At 43.1% G+C, this 26,434-nt stretch overlaps 1 protein-coding gene across 3 annotated transcripts in view; it reads right to left on the bottom strand.

The window, feature by feature from the left end:
• LOC140650776 (guanine nucleotide-binding protein G(q) subunit alpha) overlaps positions 1-25,550 on the bottom strand; it is a 151,468-nt gene extending 125,918 nt beyond the window's left edge. For 2 of the 3 annotated variants that reach the window (XM_072859516.1, XM_072859517.1), the window contains exon 1: positions 24,999-25,550. In XM_072859516.1, coding sequence (XP_072715617.1) covers positions 24,999-25,134 — 136 coding nt within the window. In that variant the 5' untranslated portion in view covers positions 25,135-25,550. The remainder of the gene's footprint in view (positions 1-24,998) is intronic. The other variant, XM_072859519.1, reaches the window with a different exon arrangement.
• Positions 25,551-26,434: the final 884 nt, after the last annotated feature.

The following is a 26,434-nucleotide window of genomic DNA, read 5'->3' as shown; positions in this document are numbered from 1 at the left end:
GAAGTAGTGAAGGAATTCCTTGCTTCACTTGCGTGCGCGGCTTTTGCTTTCCCTATTAAACTATCTTTATCTCAACCCAGGAGTTTTCTTACTTTTGCTCTTCCGATTCTCTCCCCCATCCCACTGTGGGGGAGTGAGCGAGCGGCTGCGTGGTGCTTAGTTGCCAGCTGGGGCTAAACCACGACAGGGGGCCTTTGTCAATAACTGTAAGACATGTTCAGTCTGAATTTCACCTCACAGCAAAAAGAACAGAAAAAATGATTTGGGATTTAGGCCCAACTCCACAAATGCAGTCTCTACGTATCTGCTCTGCTGCTCTGTATTTCTACTGTGCAAAATCCATACTGCCTCTGTTTTTGACATTTAAGTTCCCCATTCTTAGTTCCCCACTTAAGTTCCCACATTCTTAGACATCAGAGTCCATAAACTAAAACATCTTTTTGCCTCCCAGAGGGGCTCATCTGACAGAGTTTATATACCAGAGCAAGCTTGTAGAGTTTATCTACCAGAGCAAGCTTACCCAGTGTGAGAGCAATTTCTCTGCTTCAAAAATACAAACAGAAAAGGCAATAACCTCTTCTACATAAAATAGCTTAGTCTTTAGCAGAGTCATGCTGCATCTGGAAAAGTTTTAATTCATTTCCCTAATACAATTCAAACTCCCATCTCCAATCTCTCAAGAAAGCAAACTCACTATCAGTCTACACTGCAGTATATCTTCCCTCCATGTACTGAAAAGCAGAAAGCATCAACAGATAAAAAGAACAAAAACTACCATGTTCTCACCATCAATCAAAAGGTAGAGTCCTGGCTTCTGATTCTGCCTTGACCTCACAGTTCTTATTATTTATATATGTGCCTACACACTAATCCTATTCTGCCTAGGCTTCTAAATAAGGTCAACAGGCAAATACATCAGGTACTGAAGTACTCCCTGATGGGGGACCCAGTTCTCCCTGGGAATTCTGGAATCTCTTGAAATAGATTCTTAATCTACACAATGTGACATGATGAGGATAAATGCAAGCATTCAGGTGTGCAAGTCTGCTAATAGCTGCAGTGTAATGAGCCAGTAACTAAAGACAGATGTACCAAAAATAAGCACTGTTGTAGTTTAGCCCCAGTTGGAAACTAAATACCACACAGCCGCTTGCTCACCCTCCCCCCCCGGTGGGATGGGGGAGGGCATCGGAAGAGCAAAAGTAAGAAAACTTGTGGGTTGAGATAAGAACAGTTTAATAATTGGAACAAAATAATAATAATACTAATAATAAATTGTAATGAGAAGGTTAACAACAAGAGAGCGAGAGAAACAAAACCCAGGAAAAAACAAGTGATGCAACCGCTCACCACCTGCCAACTGATGCCCAGACAGTCCCCGAGCAGCGATCGCTACCTCCCAGCCAACTCCCCACCAGATTATATACTGAGCATGACATCATATAATATGGAAGAGCCCTTTGGTCAGTTTGGATCAACTATACTGTCTGTGCCCCTTCCCAGTTTCTTGTGCACCTGGCAGAGCAGGGGAAGCTGAAAAGCCCTTGACTAGTGTAAACATTACTTAACACACTGATGTTTTAGTTGTTGCTATCAATATTATTCACATCCTAAATCCAAAGCACAGCACTATACCAGCTACTAGGAAGAAAATTAACTCTATCCCAGCCGAATCCAGGACAATATCCACCCCTTATTCTATACCATCTACATCATGCCCAGGTTCTACCCTTTCTAATACATTCCAATTAATCACCACCACTTTTCCTGTCTTTTGATATATACACACAGCTATCATTCCCTTGGTCTATGGGCCATCCCTCTGAAATGTCTGTTGAGTTCATTTAGTCCATGACTTTGGGCTCCATCTCTCATAACAGCCCTTCAGGGCAGGAGAGATGGTGTGCGGTGTTGGATTGTTGCATGCTGAAGCCAGTTCTGGTTCCATCACTGCTGCACTTTGCTTGGTTTCATCACAGTTCATTCTTCATTAATCTGGGTGATTCTTACTGAAATATCGTTGATATGGTGTATAGCAACCATAAAAGTGATGACATACAGTATTATATAGCAATTAACATCATACCAGTTAGTTCATTGGCTATTCTCACCCAAAATCAAACCCCCCTGAGGTACATAGCAGACTTCCCCATCCTCCCACATTACCCACCAAGTGCACCCAGGTCCTTGAGCAAAAGCAATCCCATGAATGGGCTTGCCTTTGCCCGAGGCAGGAGTAACCCAGACTGCCTTACCCAGCGTGTTTTTTTATGTGCACTACAGGGACTTTATCTCCTTCTACAGTATGTAAAAATTTTGACTGGGCAGGGCCAGCTCGATTGGCAGATCCCCTAGTGTTGACTAACCAGGTGGCCTTTGCTAAATGTGTATCCCAATGTTTGAATGTCCCAGCACACATTCCTCGCAGTGTAGTCTTTAACAGTCCATTGTATCATTCGATTTTCCCAGAGGCTGGTGCACGATAGGGGATGTGATATACCCACTCAATGCCATGCTCTTTGGCCCAGGTGTCTATGAGGTTGTTTTGGAAATGAGTCCCACTGTCTGACTCAGTTCTCTCTGGGGTGCCATGTCGCCATAAGACTTGCTTTTCAAGGCCCAGGATAGTGTTCCGGGCGGTGGCATGGGGTACAGGATATGTTTCCAGGCATCCAGTAGTTGCTTCCACCATTGTAAGCACATGGCGCTTGCCTTGGAGGATTTGTGGGAGTGTGACAGAACCCATCTGCCAGGCCTCCCCATATTGATATTTCAGCCATCATCCTCCATACCACAGAGGCTTTAACCACTTGGCTTGGTTAATTGCAGCGCATGTTTCACATTCATGGATAACCTGTGCAATAGTGGTGTCCATGGTCAAGTCCACCCCTCGATCACGAGCCCATCTCTATGTTGCATCTCTTCCTTGATGGCCTGAGGGGTCATGGGCCCACCAAGCTATAAATAATTCACCCTTATGTTGCCAGTCCAGATCCACCTGAGCCACTTCAATCTGAGCAGCCTGATCCACCTGCTGGTTGTTTTGATGTTCTTCACTGGCCCCACTCTTGGGTATGTGAGCATCTACGTGACATACTTTTACAACCAGGTTCTCTACCCGGGCAGCAATATCTTGCCACTATGTGGCAGCCCAGATGGGTTTGCCTCTGCGCTGCCAGTTGCTCTGCTTCCATTGCTGCAACCACCCCCACAGGGCATTTGCCACCATCCATGAGTCAGTACAGAGATAGAGCACTGGCCACTTGTCTCAGTCAGCAATAAAGCCTAAAGCCAGCTGGATGGCTTTCACCTCTGCAAACTGACTCAATTCACCTTCTCTCTCCTTCAGCAGTTTCTACATCTTGTCGTATAGGACTCCATACAGCAGCTTTCCACCTCCGATGCTTTCCTACAATACGACAGGACCCATCAGTGAACAAGGCATATTGCTTCTCATTTTCTGGTAGTTTATTATATAGTGGGGACTCCTCATCATGTCACCTCCTCCTCCTCTGGCGATATTCCCAAATCTTTGCCTTCTGGCCAGTCCATAATTACTTCCAAGATTCCTGGGCGATTGGGGTTCCCTGTCCGAGCCTGTTGTGTGATCAGTGCTCCACTTACTCCATGTAGCATCAGTTGCATGATGTGTAGAGGGGACACTCCCTTTGAACATCCAGGCCAGCACCGGCAGTCGAGGTGCCAGGAGGAGTTGTGCTTCAGTACCAACCACTTCTGAAGCAGCTCGAACCCCTTCATATGCTGCCAATATCTCTTTTTCAGTTGGAGAATAGCGGGCCTCAGATCCTCTGTATCCCTGACTCCAAAACCCTAAGGGTCGAGCTCGAGTCTCCCCTGGTGCTTTCTGCCAGAGGCTCCAGGTAGGGCCATTCTCCCTGGATGCGGTGTAGAGCACATTTTTCACATCTTGCCCTGCCCGGACTGGCCCAAGGGCTACTGCATGAATTATCTCCCGTTTAATTTGTTCAAAGGCTTGTCGCTGCTCAGGGCCCCATTTGAAATCATTCTTCTTCCGGGTCACTTGGTAGAGAGGGCTTACGATCAGACTGTAATTTGGAATATGCCTTCTCCAAAAACCCACAACGCCTAAGAAAGCTTGCGTTTCCTTTTTGTTAGTTGGTGGAGACATGGCTGTTATTTTGTTGATCACATCCACTGGGATCTGACGACGTCCATCTTGCCATTTTATTCCTAAAAAATGGATCTCCTGTGCAGGTCCCTTGACCTTACTTTGTTTTATGGCAAAACCAGCTTTCAGGAAGATTTGGACTATTTTCTTCTCTTTCTCAAAAACTTCCTCTTCTGTATTGCCCCACACGATAATGTCATGAATGTATTGCAGATGTTCTGGAGCTTCGCCCTGTTCCAGTGCTGTCTGGACCAGTCCATGGCAAATGGTGGGGCTGTGTTTCCACCCCTGGGGCAATCAATTCCAGGTGTACTGAACGCCCCTCCAAGTGAAAGCAAACTGTGGCCTGCACTCTGCTGCCAAAGGGATTGAGAAAAACACATTAGCAATATCAATTGTAGCATGCCACTTGGCTGCTTTTGACTCCAGTTCGTATTGCAGTTCCAGCATGTCCGGCACAGCAGCACTCGGGCGGCGTGACTTCCTTCAGGCCACGATAGTCTACTGTCAGTCTCCACTCTCCATTAGACTTTCTCACTGGCCATATAGGACTGTTAAAAGGTGAACGAGTCTTACTGATCACTCCTTGGCTCTCCAGTCGACGAATCAGTCTATGGATGGGAATCAGGGAGTCTCAGTTGCTGCGATATTGCCTCCGGTGCACCACTGTGGTAGCAATTGGCACCTGTTGTTCTTCGACCCTCAGCATCCTCACAACAGAAGAGTCCTCTGAGAGACCAGGCAAGGTAGACAGCTGTGTAATTTCCTCCATCTCCAAGGCAGCTATGCAAAAAGGCCCGCCGGTACCGTTTTGGGTCCTTGAAATACCCTCTCCTCAGGTAGTCTATGCCAAGGATGCACGGAGCCTCTGGGCCAGTCACAATGGGGTGCTTTTGCCACTCATTCCCAGTTAGGCTCTCTTCGGCCTCCAAGACAGTCAGCTGTTGGGGTCCCCCTGTCACTCCAGAAATACAGATGGGTTCTGCCCCTGTATAGCTTGATGGCATTAGGGTACACTGTGCACCGGTGTCTACTAGAGCCTTATACTCCTGTGGGCCTGATGTGCCAGGCCATCAAACACACACAGTCCAGTAAACCCGGTTGTCCCCTTCCTCCACTTGGCTGGAGGCAGGGCCCCCCTAGTCCTGCTCATAGTATTCATTACCCACTTCTTGTATATACGAGTCAGGAGCTCTTTCATTAAAATCAGGAGTAAGATCAGCCCTTTTACTCTGTCTGGGGAACTGCCCACTGGAAACCAGAGCAGCAATTTTCCTAGAAGAACCCCCTTTGGTGATTGTTTTTCCTTGCAACTCACGTACCCATGCCTCTAAGGTCGAGGTAGGTTTTCCATCCCACTTCCTCATGTCCTCTCTGTGGTCACGCAGGTAAAACCATAGGGTGCCCCATGGTGTGTACCCTCTATATCCTCTCTCTTGAGCAGAAGAATGCTGACTCCTAATAGCTGAGATACTGGTCTGTACAGGTGGAAAGTAGGACCTATCTTCTTCGAGTTGCTGGACCTTCCGGGACAGTTTCTCCACAGCCAAGACAAGGGAGGAAGAGAGACTGTCTTCGTATTCCCGGAGCTGGCTAGCCGCTTCATCCACTGTTGGACCCTCTCCATCTTTCCTGGTCAGTATTGCCAATGAGTTGGCACACAACGATGGTGCATTCCGTACCAACTTCCTCCACATGGGTTGCGTGCACTGGATCTCGTCTGGATCTTTGGGTAACCGCTCGTTGCTCAGGTCACCATAAATCACCTCCAGCATGGCTAATTCCCTCAGGTACTGGATACCTCTCTCCATGGGGGTCCATTTCCCAGGGTGATATACAACATCTTCCTTGAAGGGATATCTTTCCTTCATAGCTGACAGGAGTCGCCTCCAGAGGCTGCGGGCTGGTGTCCCTTTTCCAATCACTTTGTCAATGCCCCCTTCCCTAGAAAGGGATCCCAGCTGTTTGGCTTCCTTACCCTCTAATTCCAGGCTACTGGCCCTGTTATCCCAGCATCAGAGCAGCCAGGAGACAACGTGCTCGCCTGGACGACGGCTGAAATCTTTCCGCATATCTCACAGCTCACTCAGGGATAAGGATTGGGTAGTTTCCGTCTCATCCACAAGTTCTTCTTCTTCCTCTCCTTGTGATGGCCCTGCTCTTTCATCTTCCGTTTCTAAATGAGCTGAGTTTCGCTTCCAGGATTTCTTCTTGTGTATAGGGGCGAACGATACTGACACGGGTTGGTTCCCTGGTTGAACCACATCATCTGTCACAGGGGGGGCTGGGGTGACTGCAGTGCCTATCGCAGCAGGGGCTGGAGCAGCCACAGTGCCTGTCGTTTTGTCACCAGATCCTTGAGGGTTCTGAATAGTGTTGAACAGGGCTCAGTAGGCATGGGCCAGGCCCCAGCACATTGCAGTGATTTGGATCTCCTTACAATTGCCAGGGTGACAGCATACTTTTTCCAAATATTCTACTAATTTTTCAGGATTCTGCACTTGTTCAGGGGTGAAGTTCCAAAACACTGGAGGTGCCCACCGTCCTAGGCATTTGCCCATGCTATCCCACACACCCTGCCACTCATAACTATCCGGCCTTGGGGCAGATCTCTGGATTATATTCTTAAATTGCTTACTAACCTTAGACAAAACCGAAACAGTATTCCCAAGCAATACCAATAGATGTATCTTAACTACCCAAGGATGTTCAAGATACTGAAAAGTTATTGTAACAAAGGAGGAAACATTGCAGAAAAAAGTAGCGAAGGTGCCATTCTGCATTTCCTCCATAAAAAACCTCTCAGAGGAAGAAGTATCATTGCTAATTGTCTCCATGAGGTGGTACCTGACATACAATAACGGTTTCAGTACAGCACTTAGATACCAAAATAAACCCAAGGTCACTGTTTTAATAACAAATCTCACAGGCAAAACATCACCAATCTCTGCAGAGCACAGCAAACTGCAAAAACCAACACTGATCTTTAACATGTACAGCAAAAAAATGAGCATGGTGCAGATCAGGTAAACCAGTATCGTGGCCCACAACTACTAACAAATCGAAATTCCTTAACACGCTCTGGTTAATCTGTTATTATCTCAAACCCTTCGAGCCCCACATTGGGCGCTAAAAAAAGACTGTGGTGGTTTAGCCCCAATCGGCAATTAAGTACCACACAGCCACTCGCTCACCCTCCCCCCTCCCAAGGGGATGGGGGAGAGAATCGGAAGAGCAAAAGTAAGAAAACTCGTGGGTTGAGATAAGAACTGTTTAGTAATTGGAACAAAAAGATATTAATAATAATAAATTGTAATGAGAAGGTAAACAACAAGAGAGCGAGAGAGGAACAAAACCCGGGGGGGGGGGGGGGGGGGGAACATAACACCAAAACCAGTGATACAACTGTGCACCACCCTCCGACCAACACCCAGCCAGTCCCCAAGCAGCGATCGCTGCCCCACAGCCAACTCCCCCCAGTTTATATACTGAGCATGACGTCATATGGTATGGAATAGCCCTTTGGCCAGTTTGGATCAACTATCTTGGCTGTGCCCCCTCCCAGCTTCTTGTGCGACCAGCAGAGCATGAGAAGCTGGAAAGTCCTTGACTAGTGTAAACATTACTTAGCAACAACTAAAACATCAGCGTGTTATCAACATTATTCTCATACTAAATCCAAAACACAGCACTATACCAGCTACTAGGAAGAAAATTATCTCTATCCCAGCCAAAACCAGGACAAACACCTTGAATTTCAGTGGTTTTAAACAGACATTTAGAGGAGACAGTGACAGGACCTTCCATATACGCATTCAAAAATATTAGTCAAAATTATTTCCAAACACCAGTATGATTGCATAGTCTAGAACATCTCATTATAAGGTTTTTCATAACAAATGACTACTGGTGCCACCAAAAATGCTAGTACCTCTCAGTAATCAGTACAAAAGGGTGAAGAGTTTTCTGCCAGTTTAGATACCTGAAACGATGGGTCTGCTCAGTACCAGAGCCAGCACTGGGGGCAGCAGACTGTGTGCTGAAACTAGGATTACTTCTTCCAGCTGCAGCAGTATCAACTCCATCCTCTTGTGGAAGATACCTTTGGTCAGACAACTGACATATGCAAACAGCATATACAGGTAATGAAAGGGTAGATTCGCTGAATAAGTAGTTTCTTTTCAACACAACCACACAATGCTACGGGTGAAATAAACGCATTTTTGGCACCAGGAACAAAGCCTCGTATCATTTCCAGCATTTTTCTGAAGAACTATAATTACAATGAGATTACTGGGAGGAGAATAAGGCCCACGATATTTATGATTATAGAGATACTGTTAGTTTAAGAAAAGAAGAAACAGTCCTAGGTGACATTTCTGTCACAATATAGAATTGCAATAGTCTGCGTTATTAGAAAAACAATCTACCTTGCTTGCTGACAGACTTAAAGGACTGCCCAAATCCATAACAAGATTATTGTGAAAGCATTAAACGCTTGAATTTGCAATATGAATTGGTCAGGGAGGTCTTCCACTTCAAAAAGACTAGGAGAGAATCATTTTCCCCTCTGCTTCAAGAGAAAATGCTAAGGGAAACAATTAAGTATTTTCTGTCTGGTTTTAAGTAGCCTTCCTATAGACTTAATCTCTTCAATTAAACTATCCAAATTGGAAAAGAGTGAGAAAGATCCTGACCTATGATCTCCAGAAAGAGGATTCATTAGTCAGGCAATTGAATAAAAAAGAAGAATGGCAGGAAGGAAAACCTTCATTTACAACTGCAAACCTAAACTTAATTTCTAGATTTCCTCATTACAGTCCTCTCAATGAAGGAAACCTGGGATATTCTAGAGTACTTCATCGTAGGAAAAGATATATTCGAAAACTAACAGAATCACTATACTTGGCTGGAGGAAAAGTGCACGCCTAAAGCTTCAAGGTTGTCTCCATTTCTTTTATTCAATAACACGGAAGTTATTTTGTGCAGGGTTTTTTTTCAGCGATTTATTCTGTAGAGAGACTGAAAGACAAATCTTTATAGCACACAAAGGCCTTAGTACATTTAAAGTGAGCTACTGGGAAAGGACAGAAAAAAGATAATCCAGTATTCAAATGGATTTTTCCTTATCATTTATGGATTTTCAGAGAAAGAAAATATTATAGCATCAAAAAGCCAACTCCACTAATAGCCAAATAGCCATTATTGGAATCAGCTAAGGAGAGCCTGGGAAATTAATTGTCATTATTTGCTTTTTCAGCTCAAGATGCAAAGAATTTCCACAGATTGAGGGCTCAGAAAACCACTAGAAATAAAAACAAAATACAGGGATATAACAAAAACTTCCTCTGCCAAAACATTGGGTTTTTAAACCATGGAAGAAACTTCGAGAGACAATGTATGTTGGGGCCTGATGGGATTCACCTGTCCCAATGGGGAAAACAGGACTGTGGGCTTAAACTGACAGGGCTGATCAAGAGCTCTTTAAACTAGAATCAGCGGGGGAAGGGGATACCAACAGGATTGCAGTAGGTAAGCCAAGGGTTGGCATGGCATCGCCTGAGGGTGGCAATGCTAATAGGAACATTTACGCACGAAGGGCTCAGGAGCATATCTGAAATGCTTGTACACCAACACATGCAGTATGAGAAACAAACAGGATGAACTGGAAGCATTGGTCAGTTCCCAGAGCTATGATGTCATCGGTATTAGTGAGACTTGGTGGAATGAGTCCTGCGATTGGAGTGCTGGGATGGAGGGCTACAGGCTGTTCAGGAGGGATAGGCAGGGCAGGCAAGGTGGAGGTGTCACACTCTGTATGTAAGGGAGACAATTGACTGTACAGCTCTTACAGTTAGTGATGATGTGGTTGAGAGCCTCTGGGTGAGGATTAGGGGGATGGAAAACAAAGCAGATGTTGTAGTGGGTGTCTACTATCGATTGCCGAGCCAGGATGTTAGCACCTATGAGTTATTCTATAGGCAATTAGGAGAAATCTCTGGATCAGAAGCCCTTGTCCTTATGGGAGATTTCAACTTCCCAGACATCAACTGGGAATACCATACTGCTGTGACAAGCAAGCCTTGGAAATTCCTGAGGTTTGTGGAAGATAATTTCTTGTCACAAGTACTCAGTGAGCCAACTAGGAAAGATGCCCTCCTAGACTTGTTGTTTGTGAATAGAGAAGGACTCGTGGGAGATGTGATGGTAGGTGGCTGTCTTGGCCACAGTGACCATGAAATGGTTGAGCTTAAACTTTTCAGTGTAATGAGAAAAAAGGACAGCAGAGTTGCTACCCTGGACTTCAAGAGAGCAAACTTTAAGCTACTCAGGGAGCTACTTAGCAGCGTCCCCTGGGAATCTGCTTTTGAGGGCTTAAGGGTCCACTGAGTGCTGGACAGTCTTTAAGAACCACCTTTTAGAAGCACAGGAGCAAGCAACCCCATTGTGTCATAAGTCAAGAAAGGGTGCGTAAGACCAGCTTGGCTGAACAGGGAACTCCTCTTGGAACTCAGGAGGCAAAAGAAATTGTATGATATCTGGAAGCAAGGTCAGGCTTTGCAGGAAGATTACAGAGCTGTGGTTTGCATATGCAAGGAGAAGACATGAAAGGCCAAAGCTCAACTAGAGTTGAAACTGGCCAGTGTTGCATCAGACAACAAGAAAGGCTTTTTAAAGTACATTAATAGCAAGAGGAGGTCTAAAGAAAACATTAGACCGATACTTGTTGAAGATGGTCATCTGACTAATAGGGATGAAGAAAAAGCAGAGGAATTCAATGCTTTTTTTGCCTCAGTCTTTAATAATACTGATAGACCTTGGGATGCCCAGTCCCCTGATTCGGAGGACCACGAGTGTGGGAACAGTGACTTTCCATTTGTGGACACTGAAATTGTAAGGGACCAGCTGTATCAGCTGAATGTTCACAAGTCCATGGGGCCTGAAGGGATTCATCCCAGAGTACTGAAGGAGCTAGTGGATGTTAGGCAGGACCCCTCTCAATCATCTGCCAAAGGTCTTGGGAGTCTGGGGAGGTCCCTGCTGACTGGAAGCTAGCCAACGTTACTCCAATCTACAAGAAGGGCGTGAGGGAAGACCCAGGAAACTACAGACCTGTTAGTCTAAAGTCAGTACCTGGAAAAATTATGGAGAAGATCATACTGGGTGCTATTGAAAGGCATTTAAAGGACAATGCAATCATCAGGCACAGTCAACATGAGTTCACAAAAGGAAAGTCCTGTTTAACTAATTTGATATCCTTCTATGATAAGGTCACCCACCTAGTGGATGAAGGGAAGGTGGTGGATGTAGTTTTTCTGAAGTTTTCTGGATTTTAGTAAGGCTTTTGATACTGTCCCTCACAGCATCCTTCTGGACAAGTTGTCCAACTGTGGGATGAGCAGGTTCATGTGCGCTGGGTGAAGACCTGGCTGAGTGGCAGGCCTCAAAGGGTTGTAGTGAATGGGGCTACATCTGGCTGGCGACCAGTCACCAGCGGTGTTCCTCAGGGCTCAATTCTAGGGCCAGTTCTGTTCAATATTTTTGATGCAGGATGCAGGAGTTGAATGCACCCTTAGCAAGTTTGCTGAGGATACTAAACTGGGAGGTGCTGCTGACTCTCTTGAGGGACGAGAGGCCTTGCAGAAGGATCTAGACAGATTGGAGCATTGGGCAATCATCAATGGCATGAAATTTAACAAAAACAAATGCCAGATTCTGCACCTGGGACGGAGTAATGCTGGGCACAAGTATAGACTGGGAGAGGAGTGGCTGGGGAGCAGCCCTGCAGAAAGGGATCTGGGGGTGCTGGTTGACAGCAGGCTCAATAGGAGTCAGCAGTGTGCCCTGGCAGCCAGGAGGGCAAACCGCATCCTGGGGTGCATCAAACACAGCACAACCAGCCGGTCAAAAGAAGCAATTATCCTGCTGTCTTTAGCATTGGTGCAGCCTCACCTGGAGTACTGTGTGCAGTGCTGGGCCCCACAATTTAAGAAGGATGTGAAGGTCCTTGAATGCGTCAAGAGGAGGGCAACAAGGCTGGTGAAGGGGCTGGAAGGAATGGCCTATGAGGAGCAGCTAAGGACTCTGGGTTTGTCTAGTTTGGAGAAAGGGAGACTGAGGGGCGACCTCGTTGCTCTCTACAGCTTCCTGAGGAGGGGAAGTGGAGAGGGAGGTGCTGATCTCTTCTCCCTGGTATCCAGTGATACGATGCATGGGAATGGTTCAAAGCTGAGCCAGGGGAGGTTCAGACTTGACATTAGGAAGCATATCTTTACCAAGAGGGTGGTCAAACACTGGAACAGGCTTCCTAGAGAGGTGATTGATGCCCCATGCCTGTCAGTGTTTAAGAGGCATTTGGACAATGCCCTTAGTACTGTGCTTTAACTTTTGGTCAGTCAGTTAGACTAGATTATTGTTGTAGGTCCCTTCCAACTGAAATAGTCTATTCTATTCTAAGAAAAGGAAAAATCAGAAGTCTGCCTGCCCTTTTTATAAAAATAATGGCAAAGAGCCAAACATGACTACTTGAAGGCTAAAGGAGATCTAGTTGTTGAGGCCTAACCCTCTTCAAGGATTTCACTGTCTAGTTACCATAAGAGCACTGAGCAGCAGTTTTACATTAAAAAAGGAACCTATAGATAGATCTTGGCCTTTGCAAGATCTCCTGACTTTATAGCACACTTATGTTAGCAAGTGTGTTGGGAGGGAAAGAAGAGAGTGTTTTTATCTTGTGTTACTTAAAAAAGCTTTTGTTTTGTGCGCAAAGGGAATTTGCTGGCAGTAGACAGAGAACCTCTGAGCACTAGGCAGAAGAGCTGAGTTTATCATGATCAAGCGTTATTTGTCAGGATGTGTTGGTACTGGCCTGGGCTTATGTGCACAGTACCAATAAGTACTTCACATATGGCATTAGGGACATTGCCAAACTGCGTGTACCTGAGTTAGGAGGTGTCAGTCCTGCTGTGACTACTCCATTTGTAATTATTTGCCATAGCTCATACACATCTGCAAGATGATGCTGCAGCACACTCACTGTGGACTCACTAACCCCAAACTCCCTGCCCACCAAGCAGAATGAGTCAGGGGTTTAAATGTTCTACTAGACGAGGAAACTAATTTCCAGGGGGTACAGGAGCTCAGGCTGCATGTGTCAGTGCTGGAGAGCAGGAGTCAAATCCCAACCATGCTTCAGCTGTGTTCATCCACATCTGAAAATTATGCACAACCTGCTGGTCACCACAGGCACATAGGACAACGTAGTCCCACAGGCCCCAAATCTTCATCTTGGTAAGATTAAGTCTGGCCATGACCAAATGTGACGGTGTGCTTCCCCTGCCCCCGACCTTTATCTCCTGTAACCCTGCTTAGGTGATAACCACCAGCGGTGATGCATCTGGTCACGATGGCTGCATCAGCTCAAAGTGAATTCAGGAGACAGATAACAACACAATAGCCTAGGGCTATTGTGCAATGCGCCCACCGAAGAAATTAAAACCTGTGGTCGGCATGCAAATATGACTATGGGTCAATCATCTTATCCCCATAAATAGTGAGCAGCCCAAGAGCCCTTTGAGCTCTCCTGCACGGCAGCGGGCTGCACGCCAGGATCTCCCCTTGAGCAGGGACGCCTCTCAAGGTTACTCCTCGAGGTTGAGAGATTCCTTGCCGCAACAGATCCTCGGTAAGTGACTAACAGCATGCTAAACTTTGAAATCTTAGCTAAGTGATATAAAGGATTGATTGCGCATATATAATCCTTTAGATATAAACCGTTGACCAAGTCTGGGACTAGGACTGGATCTAGCCGCACCTAGACTCCTCTCTGAGAAGGAGTTTAGAAAGCAAGGGGATCCTTCCGAACCTCATGACTCAACGGGAGGGTCTCCCTGACAGTTTTGTCTGACCCTGTCCTCTATGCAGTAAATAATCAAGTGTGCCTCGCCATCGAATCTTGTTAAAACACTGTCGCATTGAACTTTGTTAACTCCCTATTCTGTATCAATAAACTATATTTTTACTTCTCTCTTACGAGTGAAGTGCACTCTCACTCCATCCGCGACACCAAAAGCTAGACTATGATCAGAGAGAGAAGGTATACTGTAAGCATCCCAGACTCTTCCACTTGCAGTTAAGTCCTGGAGCATTCAATTCCTTCAGGAGAACAAGAACCATGCAGCTGTTAAGGACACACTTGGACCCTTTGCAGAAAGCCTTATAACAGTCCTCCAAAGTCATTGTTTCTCAAGGTGTAACATGACACTTTTTTCCTATTTCACAGAAGTGCTAAATAGCTGCTGCCAACATTCACCATGCATTGCCCCTTGCACAAAGGCATTGGTGTATAGTGATATAGTGCTCATGAGGTAGATGAGCCATGAGCACAGCGCATATAGTACTAAGAGAAGTCTGCAGGTATCCCAAGGAGTAGGTGCATATCGCTGGGATAGAGTGCACTTTAATGGAATAGCTATTTGGATGCAAGCAAGTCCCTGACAATAGATCAGGGGACTTGCTTAACTATATTTAACACAGACAATGACAGCAAAATTGAACATGTGTGAACATGTCATCTGTGAGTATCCACTGATGATACTTCAGTTTTGCTATGAAACCAATAATTTTGATTCTTCCAAATCAAAGAAACAACATTCAGAAAGACAGACTGGCCAAAGAGGCCGGAGTATCATTTCACTACTGAAAGGGAAGAATGAGAGGGAAAACAATAGTGCACTTATTTAGCAGAAATAAATCAAAATAAGATTAAAATTAAACAAAGCATCAAATTAAGAGGAAATTCAACTGTCCATACAAAAATGAGAGATGTGTAGGTGATAAACCCAAAAATTTGCTAATATACAGATTAAATTTTAACAGAGAGGTATAACTGAAGCAAAGATTTACATGAGTGAAAGTTCAGCAATTAACATTTCTGTGCTTCAAAATTGGCTTCTAGACAGTGATCTTTAAAGTTTTCAGTTTAAATTCTAATAGATAAAAAAATTGACACAAAAGCTGGAGCCATGACAGATGACCAAGTCACAGCTGATTTGACAGACAACTGAGTGAGGCTCTTTAAACAGTTAACTTTAATGAAAAGGGAAGGAGGTAATAGTCTCCCAGGACCATGTAACTGATGCTAAGTCTCAAGCAAATGACCTTGGAATTTCTGTATTTCAGAAATTATAATTTTCTAACACAGAAAAGCACCATACAGAAATACATCTTCGCATATTAAGAAAGAGAACTTGTGACAGAACTGAAGTAAAAAGTAACTTTTAGAGGATGTGATCATGACTCGATTACATTTGCTATGAGCAAGCAAAAGTAGTCCAAAACCAGTAGTACAAATACTTTATGTTTTATGAGAGATACTTGAACAAAAGCTGACAGAATTAGGAGCGAGAACAACTGCATTTAAATTTTAAAAGGAAACAACTGAGAGTCATTTCAGAACATTTCATTAAATAGCTAGACAGCCTCAATTCCATAAAACAAGAAAGCCTGAAAAACAGTAAAAGCAGTCTGGATAAGAGAGGAGGTAAAAAGAGAAAGTTGAAATAGGTAAGCCAAAACCTTGGGAAGTATTAAAAATTGTTAAAGGGGGGTGGGGTGGTGTTAAATGAAGAACTCATGGGTTTAAGACTTTTTTGATTTTTTGTTGTTGTTGTTGTTGTTTAAACTTCACATTTTCATACAAAAAAAAAATACTTAAAACAGCATTGGTCCTTTACCAAATGGATATGGCTCTTCATATTAACACAGAAAATCCACACATAATTTGTAAATATTTCTGTTTTGTTTTTAGGGAAACACAGATCATATTTAAAGTGACAATGAAAGAGTTTCCACTACAGCAGTTACTGAAGATGTTACAGAGCAGTTACCAAAGTTAGAACATTGTTACTCAGCAGGTCAAGACATCTCTTATCAAAGAGTTTTAGAAGAACTGACTGAGAAGCCCTCCTGCCTTAAGTCTTGAAATATCACCAAAAAAAAATCTTGACACTGTGAAAGCACTGCTCAGCAATAGCCAAAACAGTGGTGTGTTATCAACACTGTTTTAGTCACAAATCCAAAACACAGCACCATACAGGCTACTATGAGGAAAATTAACTCCATCCCAACCAGACCCAGCACAAGCATTTAATTTTTGTTGCTAGTATTGCCCTGGTCTATGAGATGAAGTGGCATACATAGTGCTTAGTAAATCCAGTATCAGAGTAAAAAAAGAGGTCCCATATTAGATCCTCAGTTTCCCAAGCCTGATAGGTTCCTAAAAGTACAAGGAATTATGGCATCTTTCCCAACTTTTATGCATTTGAGTTTTTCTGTCCTTATAAGTTAGCATTTGCTGCTACAGAAACCTTCTGTCTGACTTTCTGGCCAACTCCCATTTACCCAGAAACATGGGTTGAAATAGTTTCAGGCATTCTTATCCAACATACTCTAACACGAGCAAGAGAATTAACATTCAGATAGTCATAAAGACTTAAGAGTTGAAAAACTCTCCTGCGATGGGTTTGTAGAACAAAGAGAAAAGCAACTTTCCTTAACTTATGTAAGTGTTCTCACTCAGTACAAGGACTCTTGCCAAAGATTATTATGTAGCATTTGACTTTGCACCTAGTACAACAATGAACTAGCCAAGTGCCAGTAAAGTGGTGCACTAGCAGCCAGTGAGCATACAGCTCAGGTACAGTGACAGGCATATGAACAGGACTATGCAATAATGCAAGTTCTGTGCCATAAATGAAAATACTGTGATGTCCAAAATATTTATTCTAATGGAATATTTCAAAATGTACCTAGACATGTTTCCTTACATAGTTGCTCTATTTATAAAACCATGAGCAAGAAGGTGATTTTTTTGGATTGAGATCATGGCTAATTTTTAAATTCTAAACTAATTCTAGCTCTTCGCTAGAATTTAACTTTAAGTTGGCTAAACCCATGCAGAAAAATTTCTGATCCACATTTGGTGACATTTACCCAGATCAGAACTCTATTTTGAGTTAACTTCAAATAGAGTTAAGGATCTAAGCGCACTGATCTCTTTGTAGAAGAGAGAAGATTTTAATAAAAGAAAAGAAGATACTTTAAATGCTGACTGCCCTTTCCAGCTTCCTTCAAAGGAAAAAAAAACACCAAAAAACACCACCCTCCTGTAACAGACTCTTGATAGCTTGTGGTGAATCATAAAGCATTTCAACAAGAACCACCATGGTATTTTCCTAGATCTAATACAAAAGGCATAGACGAGGGCAGGACCTTGGGAAGACATTCAGTCCAACTATTTGCTCCAAGAAAAACCCTAGTCTAGTGCCATTCCTAACAGATGCTTCTTCCACTACAGAGAAGGTCAGCCTAATTCATGAATAGCCAAGTTTCTGAGATGAAAGTGCCAATACACAGCTCAGCTGCATGAAGACAACAGTGATACAGCCTCTTCTATTGTAGTGGGTTGACCCCGGCTGGCAGGTGAGCCCCCACCCAGTCACTCGCTCACTCCCTCCCCAGCAGGATGGGGGAAGAGAATCAGAAGGGCAAAAGCAAGAAAAAAATAAACAAAATCAAACTAGTGGGCTGAGATAAAGACAGTTTAATAAGTGAAGAGGAGAAAAAAAAAAAGTGATGCAAAAGCAATCGCTCACCACCAGCAGACCGATGCCCAGCCAGTCCCCAAGCAATGGATACTTTGGAAAAACTCCCCACACCCCCCAGTTTTATGTGCATGATGTGATATGGTATGGAATATCCCTTTGGTCATTTGGGGTCAGCTGTCCTGGCTGTGTCCCCTCTCAACCTCTTCCCACCCCCAGCTTACTCCATGGGGCAGCAGAATGAGAAGGAGAGAAGGCCTTGATGCTGTGCAAGCACTGTTCAGCAGTAGCTAAAACATTGGTGACCAAAACAGAGTTTGATAACACACCAATCTAAAACATAGTGCCATATGGGCTGCTATGAGGAAAATTAACTCAATCCCAGCCAGACGCAGTACACCTATCTTTTCACTTCACTGATTCACTAAGGGTTTCCATTTTTATAGACTTTTTGATGTCCTACTGCTTTATTCAACCTATACACATATTAGACATCACCTCCCCTCCACAGAAAGATGAGTTTAACCACCACCATGGGCCTTTTCTAAGCCATATAGTTCTTAACAGTAGTTTGTTGGATGTTTCTGCTTGAATGGACCAACAAAGGAGGAATCTTCTGTTTGATTGATGGGTTTTGTTTGTTTCTGGCATAGTCACACCACCTTCTCAGACACATAAACAAAACAGTAGCATTTTTTTGTTGGCAACTGCATCCACACAGGAGTTCTGTGACAAAACTCTATAGTACTGACCCAGCTCTAAACATTAAACATAGTATGCAAATTGAATAGCTTGATTATTCCAAGCAATTTGTCATTTCAAAACCCACAAAGAACAAAAATCTGTCAACAATCACCTTTCAGTTTATTCTCTATATCAACATTATTCTTTGAGGGAAGCAATGTGCTTTCAGAACATTTAAGATTTAATCTTAAATTTATACTTGCGTGGGAATGGTTCAAAGCTGCGTCAGGGGAGGTTCAGACTAGATATTAGGAAGCATGTCTTTACCGAGAGGGTGGTCAAACACTGGAACAGGCTTCCTAGAGAGGCGGTCGATGCCCCATGCCTGTCAGTGTTTAAGAGGCATTTGGACAATGCCCTTAATAACATGCTTTGACTTTTGGTCAGCCCTGAAGTGGTCAGGCAGTTGGACTAGATGATCTTTGTAGGTCCCTTCCAACTGAAAATATTCTATTCTCTACTCTAGAGGGAAGGGGTGCCATCCAGAGGGACCTTGACAGGCCCGTGTGAGTTGGGCCCGTGTGAACCTCATGAAGTTCAACAAGGCCAAGTGCAAGGTTCTGCATCTGGGTTGGGGCAGTCCCAAACATGGATACAGGCTGGGTGATGAGTGGATTGAGAGCAGCCCTGCAGAGAAGGACTTGGGGGTACTGGTGGATGAAAAACTGGACATGAGCCTGAGCCATCAGTGTGTGCTTGCAGCCCAGAAAGCCAATCGCATCCTGGGCTGCATCAAAAGAAGCGTGACCAACCACCCACATTTATGTTGTTCCTGGAACTTCCCCAGTAACTTTTAAAACTTTCAAAACTGTAGTATCACTTAGACTCATGCCCTTCAGTATTAATCTCTCTCATTTCTTTGCACAGGGTTAACACAATACTTAAAGCCTGCTGCACACTTACTACTTTGATCTTAAGAATACTGTATATATGGCTTCATAGTATTTCCTACATTCAAATCCTTCCTCAGTTTTGATATTGCTTTCTTGCTCTTGATTCTTGCTAGTCATACTTTTAAATAAGTAGAGCAAATAAAAGGTGAATGTTGAAAAATTTCCCATAATTTTATTAGCAACAGCTGTTCCTAGTTTTGTTCAAGTATGAGAACGCATCTTTCCTGAGTGTTATTCCATTCAGCAGAGCAAGAAACACACATCTACCTTATAATGCTATTTTCACACCTTCCTGGGATTACTTTTGCAGAGATTGTCATATTACTTCAAAAGAAATATTGTCTTATACATCAACAAAAATAATTTGAAGTAGCTAAAAAACACAGAATTATTTCTTAACATTACAATATATACCCAAAAGTACCTTCTCAAGAGATTCCTCTGTTCAGCATATATGTTTCCCTCCTGTACGAATTCAATATTGGTTTTAAATGGGAAGTACAAATTTGGGGTCCCTTGGCTTTTTGACATATGAGCAAAATTAAGTTAATCAGAATTCTTTGACTATTGAGGTTAAGCTAATTTCCATTAACTACAGCAGATCACTTCTAAAGAAGGAAAATCAAAACAAACAAACAAACCCACAAGAAAATCCTTTATAAGGGCTGAAAATAAAATATTCCTTCATCATGCATTAAAAAATATGCTCTTTTCCAGCAAGTGTGAAATCATTATATCACACTGATATCAAGATGATGATTCCTGTTTTCCTCAAAAACAGTTCTTTTTATATATGGATGTATATGTCTATATATAATAGAATATATCAGTGTTTGTCATCCAGAATCAAATTAGATAAACTTAGAAACAGCTTCTCCAAAGTAAGATATACTTACCAATCTAGTTTCAACACACATCAAGATAATATATTAAGTATGTTTGTTTTCTAATCGTAAATACATACTGTTGTAACTACCTAAAATTATTTTCAAGTGTTCAGTGCGAGTATAAGTATGGATCAATACAAGATAATAAGAAAAGGTTGCAATGCTCTTTCAAAATAATTAAGTTTTCTGCTTTAATGAAGAGCAAAAAAATAGCCAATTAGAATATACTATCCAATATCAGCATTTTTAAATTGTGTGCATAAAACTGAAACACACATAGTATCAGTTTACCTACTTATATAAGTAGAGGAGACTGTCTATTTGCATAGGTATTTCAGAATCACAGAATCGTATAGGTTGGAAAAGACCTTTAAGATCGAGTCCAACCGTAAACCTAACACTACCAAGACCACCACTATACCATGTCCCTAAGCACCTCATCCAAACGTCTTAAATACTTCCATGGATGGCGACTCAACCAGATTACTCAGATTACAGCAGGGAAGGAAGATTCATTGTTGGCTCAATGGGCCCACTTCCTCTTCAAGTTTTAAGTCTAAGTCTTTGCTAATTCACCAAGTTCTGCATGCGAATCTTTCATTCAGCTAACGCAGGTATTAAAAAAACCCCACACATATATATCCTGTAGGTTCAGAGAACAAAAAAAGTCTTCCAGTTAAGACTAGTTGCAATTCATGCTAAATTCAAATGGTTTACCTCCCACCTGTTTCCTTTGGTAACATATAGAGAATGAAAGGATACTCATATTTGACACCTTGCTTCACTGACTCATCTGCTATTTCAAACAAAAAGAACACCTTTGCCTTAAGAGCCATGTTTCGCACGTCACAATAACTGCAAGCACGATACAAAACAGCAAGCACACTGTCAAGCCCTCCAATACTTAATTTTGCCAAAGCTTATAGATATATAGACATAGCTAGCAAGATATTGCTAATTATTTTCTTAGATACTCAAGACATTTCCTGATGAGAAAATAATGCATAACATAAGTATATACAGTGTACAGGCATAGTATGTCCAGCAGTGAAGGCTTATGGCTACAATCTAACATTTAGGCCCAAACATTGCTTTCTGAGATCAGGCAAAACTTCCACTGATGACAGTCAAAATGATACACATAGAAAGCTAGAGCACATGGCTCTTACTACTTAACAATAAATATGTACATACATGCTTAGAACACAAGCATACAGAATACTGTACATTGTTTGGTATATACCAATATAAAATACTAAAAACACCTCTTTTTTGTATTATAACAATAAATGTTTTTACAACAGCAAACAACAGATGGATATTAACAACTTTACACTCTGGAGAACAATCATAAGGTTTTATGAAGTGTTCAGTAGTAATGAAATCCAGAAGAATTTGAAAAATACAGAAGATGAAAACCAAATTCAGTGGAAGACTGAATTTGTTTCAAAGTACCTTAAAGTACATTACAGCCAAGTTGTGCTAACTGAGCTATTACTATGTCTTTGTAATACACTTCAGTGCATATGTTAGAGTTCTCACTTTTTAGAATTACAATAAAAAAAAGATACTTTGCTTAATTTTTAGAATAGAACAGGACAATGATGTTCAATGCAGTACCTAAAAGTGGTATTTTAATGTTTAATCATGGAGAGGGTTTATTTTTTAACTAATAATTTAAAATAATCTTACCATGCAAAAAAAGTTTTCCAGAAATTACTTTCAACATTTTAAACTCTGATCCCATGAAAAGTAAAAAGATATCATTAAAAAGATATCATTATTAATACACAATAAGGGTGTACACAGCATAGCATGTGTCACACGGTAGCAGTAACCTACACAGTTAGGAGGGAAATATTTCACTTTGCAAGGAAGCACTATAATTTCTACAAATTAAGGGGGGGGGGGAAAATCCTCTTTTCCAACCCAGAATTTGTTCTTTATATTTGCTACATATGTGCATTTGTATGTACATCTAATTTTTAAACGAGAAAAAAAAAAGTGTGGCATAGATATGCTCATTTGTTCTTTAAAAGCTTTTGAGTTAATACCTTTTACTTTGCACTTGCAACAAGTTCAAAGAGCACGCATGGTCAATTAACACAGCTCAGCTTAAACTGTGTTCTCTCCTTATGATCAAAAGGATATACCTTTGTCCCACGTTCAAAAGCCTTTAACCCACTTAAGCTTCTAAGTCCAACAACGCTTTTCAAAGTGGGACTGAGAAGTTGTCACTTTTGAAAAAAGCTTGCCTAACATTTACATAAAATAAAGCAATACTGCTACTTTAAGTTTTGAGGGACAAAGATATGTAATGGGACAGTAGAGGTCAAATCAATTAAAAAAATTGATGACTTTAAGCAATTTCAGACATTTATGTTCCCAGTCTCACCATTTCAGTTATTATTTTCCTATTTTTAAAATGGTTTTGTCTATCTCAACCATATAAATGACCCAAACAAATAACACAAACTTAAGAACTGAACAAATGATTATGCTGGGGAAGCAGTGAGAGTGACTGAAAGAAGTACTGTCAGATACCCAAGAGAAACCCGCTAATTAAAACAAATTTTTAGAAAGTTTTGTTGTGGGGTTTTTTTTGTTTTGGGTTGTTTTGGTGGTTTTTTTGTTGTTGTTTGTTTTTTTAATAAATTGAAACTTGATTCTCTATCCAGTCCCGTAACTTCAACAGTGGTTCACTGCTATAATGATCTCATCTTGTAAAATGCAGTAACTGTTAAACAGCTGCACATGCACAAACACTTTCAATCAAATATATGACTGAGGCTGACAAAGTACAATATGAAAAATGCATATACAATAACAATTTGTATACTGGTTTCTACTCAAATACAGATATGCTATTAAGTATGAAGCAGAATGTTTACTGCTCTTGGTTTCTCATACATCATCCTTACATCTTCAGAAGCATGGTTTATACCGATATATGCAGAAAACGTTCATACAGGCAATCAGTGAGTTTTCTCCAAAGCTTTCTAAGTGATGGCTTCTTATCTATTTGCTCTGAAATCACCGTATTTCATTTGGTCTAAAGCAATGCCACAATTAGGCCCTAATCTACTATTACCTATCCATACACTTAACGTTACCAGTGGGTGGATCTTATAAAACAATACAATACAAGTTCTGCACTACTGATTGTAGAACCAAATCTCTGAATTCCTTCTCTGGGTGGTATATGTTAGTATAATTCAATAAGTTTCATGCATTTTTTTTAAAAACTTGGGAGAAACCTCTAGCATTACTGAAAGAAAACCAGGAAATGCAGAAACAATTTGGACCTGAGTAACAAGTCAAATGTCAACTGCCTCTCCTGTAGCAAATGTATATAGTTAAGTAATTATACTTAAACATTCATAAAATTAAACAAATGCAAGCTATCTGTCCTCTATTTTTTCTTGGGTTTGGATCTTGAAATAGCCACAGCACACACTTCCATCAACCAAAAATTAGGCCAAAATGAGACAGAACGTTATTACTGGCAGCATTGTATCTGTCTCCACCCCTCCTTTTTCCACATCAGTTAAGGATCCCAATACCTTTCTCTATATACATAAGACCAACTGTATTATTTAAAGTAGGAAATAACACATTCATAAGCAAGCATTAAAATAAATTTACTTCCTTTCAACTCTCCTTACCTTATTGAAAAGGCAGATTATTCCCCCAATATAAATCATTACTTTCATATGCATGACCCAAGACAAAAGTCTTTGGCATAAACACCCCACATCTACTTGGAACATTCCCATTCATCCACACACCAAACACTGGTGCAGACATATTTCAAGGCCTGCTAGTCTAAGGCAGAAGCTGTATTACCACAAGAACTACACAATGTAGTAGAGCACATCAGATATAGACAAACGTATTTTAATTCAAAAGGCTTATTTTAACACGAGCCAAATTCCTATTAAACAAACATTGCCTTTGCACACTTGTGGCTCCAAAATAACCACCTCTGTTTTAATTAAAAGAGAAATGATACAATATATTTTATTTCCTAAACAGTGGGTGGATTCCAAAGGTATTAAAGATCCTGTTATCCTCCAGCATACTTAAGGTTACTCTTCAGTTTCATGGGTGCGTCTGGGTCTTTATGGTTTCTTTCTCCTTTTGCTTTAAAAATCAGTCTACAAACTGGGCATAAGCCCCTTATCCCAGTTTGCCTCATTAAATAAAAATCACGATTAAAAAAATGCAACCGGTGACACAACAACCTTTCCAAGGCTCACAGAACAATGCAGATATTAAAGCCTGTCACCATCAATCTGCAAAGCAACTCCCCCTGCGAGTTCTTTCATTAATCTGCTGCCTTACCATCACTCTCCTACACCCATCATCGCCGATATTCCCCCAAAACCCCCTCACTCACCAGCCATCCTTTCCCTCTCCATTTTGGAAGGCCAGGTTCCCTACCATATCAAACCCACCCATAGGAACCACAATTATTTACCCAGCTACAAGCGCCTCGGCGAAGCCTGCACACGGGCGCACACAAACAACAGAGTAACGGCGAGCGGGCCGCCACGGCCACGGCCGCCCCGCAGCGAAGGTGGCGAGCGCCCGGGAGAAACCGAACCGACCGCGCCATGTAACGCGCCAGTGGGGCCAGCCGGAGGGAGCCCGGGACGGCGATGTCTGGGCTGCACCCCCAGCGGCACTTAAGGCGTATGTGCCGACGGCGGCCCGCACTCACCCAGCAGCAACAGCTTCAGTTCCCGACGGGCGTCCCGCTTGTCCCGGCGCAGCTGCCGCTCAATCTCGTCGTTGATCCGCCGGGCTTCCTTGGCTTCCTCGCTCAGGCAGCACGCCATGATGGACTCCAAAGTCATTCTTCCTAACTGGTTCAGACACAACCCCCACCCCTAAAAACGCGCGCGCACACACCCACCCCCCACCAAAGCACCAGCCCCGGGGGACGCAGACACTCTCTGCCCGGGAGCCCCCACCCAGGCACTGCAGGGCATGCGCAGGGAGCTGCCTCAATGCCACACACGGGCAAGGAGAAAGAGAGGGGGCCCCCGGCAGCAAAGATCCCCCGTTCCCTGCCTCCAATAGTCGCCGCTTCCAACTCCTCCTCTCCTCTAAATTATGCACCAAGTAACATGAAAACATGCACCATAGCAGCCGCGGCGGCAGCAGCAGTGCTATCTAGGCGAGCCAAGCTGCTCACCACAGACACCCCTCTCTCTCCCTCCTTCCCTCACCGCTGTCTCTGCTGCCACCACCGCCACCTCCTCCTCCTGCAACCAACTCAGCCCCCGAATGTCCCTCGCAAACTACACCCCCACCGCCCTCTGAAGTAACCACCCCCCACGGAAATGCTAATGGCCGCTAATCCCTCCCCTCCTCACACACACTTCCCTGTTGCTCCTTCTGTCCTAAAGCGAGAGTTTGCCTCTTCCGAAAGTGGACAAGCCCGCCGCCGCCCGGCAATCTCAGCGTGCGCCTGGCGGGAGGACTTCCTTACAGTGGACCTTTCTTCCAGGCACAGTTGCTCGCCCCTCTCGCAGGGAGAGCTGCTGCTGAAGAGCTGTCGCGGCTCGTTCCTGCCCTAGCAGTAAGAAAGAGAGAAAAGGCGAGTAGAAAGGGCGCTACCAGAGAGAAAGAGAAAGCAGGCAGAGACTAGGACATGTGCACTGTGAGCCCAGCTCGCCGGGCTTTTTAATGGCTTAGCTCTGCGGGCGTGGTGAGGCAGAAATATGGCGGACCGTCTCTCCCGCTGCCTCTCTCACTCTGCGCCGCTGCGCGCCGGGAATAAGCGGCTGGTGGAGCCGGGAACTCCCGAGATGCTGCTCCCGACCAAGCCCGGTGCTCGAAGGCCACCCCTGCAGGCCCACAGCTGGAGAGGAGAGGAGAGGACGGGACGGGACGGGACGGGACGGTCTCTCACACCAAACAGCCGCGAGGAACACAGCCTTCTCTTATTTGTCCTGTAGGGCAGATTATTTTTTTTTTTTTACATTCTACACGTTTTATTTGCTTTTGCTACCTTTGGTTTTAGTCGATAATGCATATTTTTATTATACCCTTGCATACTCTTCCTAGAAGAGATGTCTTCGGTTCATAGGGAAAGGGGAAAAATGTAATAATTTACATGAGGGGAGAAGTATCTTCTCCACCTTCAGATGG

Source organism: Ciconia boyciana, chromosome 4 (assembly GCF_034638445.1).
Source record: "Ciconia boyciana chromosome 4, ASM3463844v1, whole genome shotgun sequence".
NCBI lineage: Eukaryota > Metazoa > Chordata > Aves > Ciconiiformes > Ciconiidae > Ciconia > Ciconia boyciana.
This window is presented reverse-complemented; position numbering and strand designations above follow the sequence as displayed.